Source organism: Corvus brachyrhynchos, unplaced genomic scaffold (genome assembly GCF_000691975.1).
Source record: "Corvus brachyrhynchos isolate BGI_N302 unplaced genomic scaffold, ASM69197v1 scaffold152, whole genome shotgun sequence".
In the NCBI taxonomy this organism is placed as follows: Eukaryota; Metazoa; Chordata; class Aves; order Passeriformes; family Corvidae; genus Corvus; species Corvus brachyrhynchos.
This window is the reverse complement of record NW_008237447.1, coordinates 1,837,560-1,845,556: the sequence shown is the minus strand read 5'-3', so window position 1 is coordinate 1,845,556 and position 7,997 is coordinate 1,837,560. Positions and strand designations below refer to the sequence as shown.

At 49.3% G+C, this 7,997-nt stretch overlaps 1 protein-coding gene across 2 annotated transcripts in view; it reads right to left on the bottom strand.

Moving 5' to 3' along the window:
• Positions 1-4,312: 4,312 nt before the first annotated feature.
• Positions 4,313-7,997, bottom strand: part of CD101 (CD101 molecule) — a 16,075-nt gene continuing 12,390 nt past the window's right edge. Inside the window, exons 7-9 of one of the 2 annotated variants that reach the window (XM_008631552.2) lie at positions 7,414-7,815; positions 6,183-6,578; positions 4,313-4,648 (exon numbers count right to left, since the gene is read on the bottom strand). In XM_008631552.2, coding sequence (XP_008629774.1) covers positions 4,452-4,648; positions 6,183-6,578; positions 7,414-7,815 — 995 coding nt within the window. In that variant the 3' untranslated portion in view covers positions 4,313-4,451. The remainder of the gene's footprint in view (positions 4,649-6,182; positions 6,579-7,413; positions 7,816-7,997) is intronic. The other variant, XM_017731475.1, reaches the window with a different exon arrangement.

Genomic DNA, 7,997 nt, shown 5'->3' with positions numbered 1-7,997 from the left:
TCCTTGGGGAGGGGGGCTCACTTGAGCCTCTCATTGGGGAATCTTTGATAGATATGCTAATTAGTAAAACCTGTAATGTTATACCCAATCTTTTGGGGCATACTCAGCGGGGTGCATCTCGATGCATATGACCTGGACATGTACACCTAAGGATCCTTACAATAAATACCAAGGTAAAATCCCTTTTCGCCTTCTAACCGTGTATGACTCTTGATTTTAAGACCAGGAAAAGGCATCAGTTTTTAAATGTTTTCTCACAGGAAGAAAACTGAACGTCAAATTTCAAAACCAACTCAAAAGTTCATAGGAAGTAATGAAGAGATGCTGCTTGAGAGGGAGCATCCCAGGAGAACTCCAGGTCATTTGTTTGGAATAATTTATTGAAAGTTTGGCAACCTTCCTCAGCAGCCTTGCCCTGGCAGTCCAGGACAGCACGCTGCTCCTGTGCCCTCTGCTCCAGAGGAGCAGGGCAGGCCAGGAGACCCTGAGACATCAGGCACAAACCATCTCCTTGCTTGCAAATCACTTCCCACCGCTCCTGCACAGCAACCAGCTCATGACCCACCCTCCCTCCTCACCAAAAAAGGTCCTCAGTGCAGGTGAGAGTGACTGGTATGATCCTTTGTCCCACTGCACGTTGGATAAATCACTGAGCGCGGGCCTTACTCCTGCCCAAAGGCAGGTGCCACAGGAGCATTCCAGGAAGGATATGCAATGCAGGGGTTATATTCCCATCCATCCCGCCCTCACATCATCCGTCCAAGCTGCAGGAGTGTGCTGGCTTGCCTGGGAGGCAGTGCTGTGCTGCTCTCCCCTTGCCTTACAGTTTCCACACCTTCCTATGAAAACCTTCCACACACAATACAGAACTTCTGTTTTTAAAGCCCCGTGCAACCGCTTCCCAGTGGATTAATTCCTCATGGACCAAGCTCTGCATTGCCCTGTAACCCTTTTAAACTGCTTTAAACCTGTGAAATGACCCTGGATCTCCCTGTCACATGCTGCCCTCACACAGGACATTCATTCCCTGGGCACAGACACATGTCAGGGACAGGGTGCAGCAGGGGCACTGCTGTGCTGCTGCATTGTTTTCTCCCCTTCAGGTGGGGAATGGCTATAACAGCTAAATATATCTTTTATCAGCTGTTCTAATGTATATCACAGGCTAGATTTGAACAAAAGGTGGTGCTGGGGGTGGGTAAGAGTGGTCAAGAGCCCCAGCAGCAAAAGCAACACCCTCTCCCTGACCCACCAAGCACACATATCTCTCTCCCTCTCATACATTTACCTCAGCTGACAGAATTGTTCTCTTTAAAAATAGGACTGTTTTAGAGCTTTTGCTGTGATAAGTTACAACTCTTTCCAAGTTCTCTCATGGAAAAAAATAAATCTTAAAAACACAGCTGAAAGGTTTGGTGGTGACCCAGCAAAGCCAGGAAAAAAAAAAAAATAGAGGAAAAAGCCCCACCACTGCAAAACCACACATTCTCCTTGCAGACCTTTCATCAAGGCCCTAGACACACTTACAAACTTAAATTAAACCGTCTACACCTGCATGGACAGAAAGTTGCTACTTACATGGGGCTCTGGTTAACTGAGCAAAAATGGGACAGAAGAATAAAGTGCCCTGTTGATGGAGAAACCTCCCTCTGCCTACCTTTTTCCCCCAGTCCACCAGATGCAAAAATCTCATGTTGCAGCAGTCTGCAGCTTTTTGTGTGCAGATCAGATGGCAGGAAAGATGCCTCCACAGACCTGCCAGGGGCTGCTGAGGTGGCTGAGTGAGGGGGACAGCACAAGCCTGGGGGATGCACCAAACCCAGCCAGGCCACTCAGAGCTCACACAGCTTTTGGAGACTGACCCACACATGTGACTCCTACAGCAGGGTAGGGGCTGTCCCCAGCACTCTGGTAATGAATAGCAGCCTCAGTAATTCAGATTTTTGACTAGAAAGATCATCTTGATGATGTTCATCCTAAGCCATGTAAGGAATGGGCTGTCAAGCCATCTGCTAGTAGTTTGCTGTGGCAATATCTGAGGAGGTCTGAGACACCAAGTGAGAGGAATAGGGCAAAATTATGTTTAAAAAGAAGTGGAAATGAACACCATCTTTTTAACTGTAATTCTCAGGGAGGTACAGGGACAACGTATTTAAAAGTACTAAAAAGAATGCAAGAAAAAAAACCCCACAACTTTTTTGTTTGTTTGAACAAAGCCAAAGCAGACCTACCTATCTCCCCTGCAACAAGACTGAAAACCTTGTGGGAAGGGATAAGCAGCAGGCATCATATATTCTTGACTTTACCAAGGTTTGTGGAGTAGGCTCCTGAGGTATTCTTGGGCAAGCTAAGGAAACAATCCAAATGAAAACATGGATGAACAGCACAAAATCAGCAGATAAGCTATATGCACAGAATTACTGTTAACAGTTGATAGTCAAAAGCAGTTCCTCCTTTGCTTTCCCATGCCTAGCACACCTTCATCTCCTTTCCATATCCCCTAAGCACAAGCCAGGTGCAGCCTTTCCCCTTGGTGGGAAAACTCGCCTGCCTCCTCTCCTTCATCCACCTACCCCTTCATGAAACTTGTAGGAGTTTAATATCCTGGGAGCATCTGCTTCTCTGTCAAACAGACTGAAACTGGCCCATGAGTTGAAGCTTTACCGAGACAGGGCTCAGACAGACAGCAGGATCTTCCGCAAACTGGTGCAGAAAGCTGTTCAACACCCCCATGCAAACGGGGCTTCAGTTAGATAGGAAAAGTCAACAGCCTGAACTCAGAGGGGAGACACAACTCGCTAGACAGCAAAGCTGCAGGAGAGGAGCCTGACGATCACGAGCCAAGCACAAACGGTGCCGCGCCATCACACGCACACAGAGAAAACCAAACATCCAACTGGGATGTGTAAACGGGGCATAACCCACAAGGCAGGGGGGAAACCTCTGCAGAGAGCCCCACGTGCAGCTCTGAGCACTCACGCTGTGGGAGAGGCAGACAGGGTCAAGGCAGCAAAGGGAAAAGCTGCACGGGGTCCAGAAAACATCCTGCAGGGAAAGACTGAGCAAGCTGGAACCAGCCAGCCCAGACAGAGGTGGCTGAACAGGGAAGCAGGAGCAGCAGTCTTCAGATGTATGCAAAAACTGCATTTTCAAGGGGCTGAAGTACCTATCCTGTTCTTCAGGATATAGTCAGGCAGCTTTCCTAATTGCAGAGAAAGTGAAAGAACACATCATCTGGAGGGGCTATGGTGTCTCCTAATCTCTCTGTGGTCACAGGAAGCAGGTTCATAAATGTCTGCTGTGGTTTCTATAAAGCTACTTTGGTCTGAGAATAGTGCTCAAAGTGTTGCCCTGATACCTGAACCTTACTCCCTGGGACCACATCCCATTTTGCACAATTAGGGGTTGAGTATCCCTTGGCTTACAGGGACTGGATAGAAATCTCCTTTCTTCTATGCCAGCCTCTCTTCAGGTAGCAGAGCTTCTCAGCCTTGAAAAGGTGAGCCCGAGCTGGATTCCAGAGTATAGAGGAGCTGCCCCACAAACACACACATGGCTTTTTTATTACATGGGAGCACCTGGATGTGCCTAATACCAGGTCCCAGCTGTGCAGCTTCCTGACCCACAGACAGCCCAGGTACCAGGGGCTGGATGCTGTCTTCTACAGCAGAAAGCAAAGGAAGGAGCTGGAAAGTTTGTTCACTCATGTCCGAGATGGTTTGGTGTCCACAACTTTCTTCTGGGATCCAAGACTCCATGTGAGTCTTTTACTGGGTCAACAGAAATTGGCTTTTTGTGGATGGCTGCAATTCCTCTGCTCTGGACCTTCTTCAGACCCAGCCAGCCTTTCTTATTCCTCATGTTCCTGTGACAGATTTTGTGATGAAGACCCATTTTATTTTGGAGATGATGATTTTTGGGCACAGGCACTCTCAGAATGTGAAAACAGCAGTGTCCAAGAGCTTGCCAGCAAAGGGTGGGCAAAGGCAAGGGTGATGACCTAAATGGGACACCAATATTCCATTTCCAGCTCTACCACTGGTTTTTAGCCTGGATACCACATAGATTTTGTCAAGATGGCCAAAAATAGTAGAAATGTGGTACTTCTGTGAGACAGTGCAGAAAGAGCTGTTTTTTCCTCTAATTCCTGCAGAGGAATAACACCACTTCCATCCACAGTAGGAGATACACACTGCAAGGACCCCAAATATACCACAATGAGCAGAGTGGGAAATGGGTGAGTACCTAACCTAAAAGACAGGAACACTTGTTATGAAAACCCTATTTGCTTAGTAATTCCAAAGCTGCTTCATTCCATCAAAAGCAAACACACAATTTCAAGGATTTATTGCAAGAGCTACTACAAAACAATAAAAAGCCCCTCTGCAAGTACAGTCCTTCTCAGCTGTCCAGCTCTGCTGCTCCAAGTTACATCTGCCTCTACAGACCAGCTAAGTTTTCTTGACCTCGCCATCCCCTTCCAGTTCCATCAGCTGGCTTCCTGTGATGTTGCCCTTCTTGCTTTTCCTGAATTTGCAGTAACAGCAGAAGACAGCAAGGGCCAGGAGAAGGATCAGAACCAGTGGTAAGTATAAGATGAAGTTCAGCAGTGATGGGGATGAGCAGATCCTGGACAAAACCGTTGACTCTGAAGGAAAAGAGAAAGAAAAAATGAGCCCCCAAGCTAGTTTGAGTTTCTCTCTCCTACTGTTTCTCTAAGTTCTATTTTCTTAACACTTTTCCCTCAATCTTCAACAGCTACCAATTTTTAAGAATTCATACAGGCTACCTGAGGAGAAGGGGGAGAGAAACCAGGTAATTTGCCTCAATTTCTTGTCTGGGGAGGTCAGATAAGGTCTTGGCTTGTTCATCTGAAATATCCCAACAGAAACTGCACAGTTCTTTAGCTAACCCATTCCAGACTGGGCTCAGTAAGGAAAAGCAACACACCTTTCACCCCTCTGGGTTCCTGCCTGACACCAGGGACGGCAGGGTGAGGTAGAAGTCTGTCAGAGGCTGCACCATTGAGCAAGAAAGGACAAGAGGAAAGCAAAGGAAACCAGATCAAGAGGTCCCTGTCCCCACCAGACACCTGCCCCTCCTCATTACTGCTGATCTGCTATGGTATCTCATCCACACTGAGCCGCAGGCAGCTGTGAGCACCATCCTCATCCCTGGAAGCTCCTGCAGAACAGCTCCCCAGCTGAGGTGGAGGCTGCTAGGTACTTCAAAGATAACTGCATCACTGGAGGAACAGACATGCACACACATGGCCACCCCTCCGAAAAGAAAAAAAAATATTAGAAAGAGAGGGAGAAGGAAAAACAACCCAGCTAATCTTTTGCCTTTTCTGAAAACCATGAAAACCACTTGGCAAAAACACTTATTCAAAAATTGGAGGATAATTTACTAGCAGTTACTGAGCAATCTTAGCAATAGTTACTCCATCAGTAATGGGTAACAAGAGACAGAGGGAGCTGATGAAGGAGAAATCTGAGTGCTAGAGGGAGCCATGATGGACAACAGCAGTAACACAACAGCAGGGGGGATGAAGTGCTGTCAGTCCCTCTCTGTGCAATTAAATCCAGATTAGCTCTGCTGTAGGTGCAAAGTCATGAGAGCAGGCTCCGTGCCTGGCTGTGGGAGTAGCAGGCACTGGGGAGGGCTCTGCAGGGTCACCCTTTCCATGCTGGTCAGCACCAGGGGTTGCTGCAGAAGCCATAACCCATGTAGGCACCCAGGCTGGCCTCAGGCATGGCAGCTCCACAGCTGAAGGCATGAGTATGACTGCAAGATCCTCTCAGCTGGATGCATCATGACTGATTTCACAGTTTATATTTTTTCCTCCACATGGGTCATCTGAGCCTCCTATTTTCCCAAAACAGCAACAATTCCTGCCTATTACCTTCCTAGAGACACTGCGTGCACCTGACTGAAACCTTTGCTTTTATTTATTTAAGCTTGTGCATGCAGAATCCGGTCCTACCTTTGCACCCAGCATGCACACCCAACTCACCCCAAAGAGAACAGAGGCTGATTTTAGAGACCTCGCTGGAGACAGACTTGCCATGAAATTCCCACCAAGAATTTTTCCCCCAAAACATTTAAGGTTCTGGTCCCAGCATGGCTATGGGGAGACGAGCCATGCAGGGCGAGCAGCCGCTGGCACCCAGCAGAGTTACCTGGCGGGATGGTGGTGAGCTGGGTGTACCCCGAGCACGCAGAGGCTTGCAGAGCCCAGTCCTTCCCCTCGCTCTGCTGCTGCCATTGCTGCAGCTGGCAGTAATACGCCCCGGCATCTCCCCTCTCCACACTGCTCAGCGTCAGGCTGAAGTCGCCAGTGGAGAGGCGGCGGAGGTACAGCCTCCCTGCCAGGCGCTCCTGGGGGTACTCCATGGTGCCATCGTAGCGGAGGGTCAGCAGGGCACTGGCACGGCCACTGCTGTTCGCCTGGAACCAGGTGGCCGAGAGCAGCGTGCCGGGCAGCTGGGCACCCCGCAGCCGGCAGGGCAGCACCACCTCCTCGCCCTCCCTCGCAGAGAGGCTGTGGTTGGTTCTCTCCATCTGCAGCCCGTGCTCTGGGGTAGGGTGCAAGCAGAAAGAGATGTTGTGGTGTTGCACTGCCGGAGAAATACTCCTGCCTGCACCCACAGGCTGATAGAAACCTTCTGGAGCGAAGTGTGAGGAATTGGAGTGGCCTTTGTGGGAGCCTCTGCAGGACACCCACAGGCCCCTTGCTCCTGTGGCTCATTCTCCCTGGGGCATCGTGTCCCCACCTTCCCCATCATCTCTGCCCCCTGTGCTGTAATACTCCCTACCCCCTCCAAATAAGTGATAAAGGCATCCTTTGGACCAAAAGCTATTTAGGAAGCTGAAATTCTCTGATCCACTTTATTTAGGGCTGCAGTGAGGCTGAGAAAGGGAAGAACTGAGCCAGGGAGACCCACCATGCACCCCAGTGGTGCAGTGATTAAGGTGAGAGCAGCTGAACCTTCAGTCTTGTTTCTTAGCAGCAATGTGCTGCAGGGTAAGGAAATCCAAGTGTTTTCCTTCAGGATGTTCAGGAGTACCAGCAAAGGGCAGCTTCTCTATTACAGCACTGTACAACCAACCAAGTGCACCAGGTGTTGGAGGGAAAAGAAAAAGGCCACAATTCACTTTTGTTATGAAGCATTTGACTACATCTACCAGTAGCAAAAATAGCAGCTTGGTTGGTTTGGGAGGATGTGGTAAATCTTCCTAATTTCCCTTTGAGAGGCACTGACAACTCCTGCATCCCTAAGCCTCAGATCCAATGCAGGAGCTGCTGCTTTTCCTAAGCCCTGCCAGCTTAGGAGAGGCCTGGCAGGGGCCTGTCAAACATTGATCCAACCTTCTCCAGCAGTACCTGTACAAGGGATAACACCTGCTCACCTGGGGGTTTGAACTTCACCGTGGTCCTTCCTGATGCTCCCTCTCCGAGCTTGTACCAGCCATCCACCAGCCAGAGCCATTCCTCCACCACACAGTAGTACCTGCCCTCGTCCCTGAAGTCTGCAGACAGAATCTGCAGCTGGAATACGCTGCTGGACACCCTCTGGCTCAGGAACCGGGACTTTTGTTCAGGAGAGCTGAATTTAGACCCATATTCCAGTATGCTACTGTAGTCGGCCCTGATGATTTGCAAGGGGGTTGCATCTGCCAGAGGAGGGAGGCGGTACCAGGTAACAGCAAACTGTGAATTATTCTGGGCAAACACAATCCTGCACTCAATGGCTGTGTTGCTGCTGGCAATTTCCACAGAGCTGTCTTCTGTAGCAACCTGAAGCTTGCTTTCTAAAATGGAGAAACAAAACAATCATGCCAGATGCAGCTGCCAATACAGGGATACTGGCAAGAAGAGGAATAAAGCTTTCCTGAGAGAAACACACTGAAAGAGGAGGGAGGAAGAGGGTGCACAGAGAACAAAGACTCATTAGGGGATGCTGGAGCAGAGGGGTGGAGGAAGGAGGGAAAGA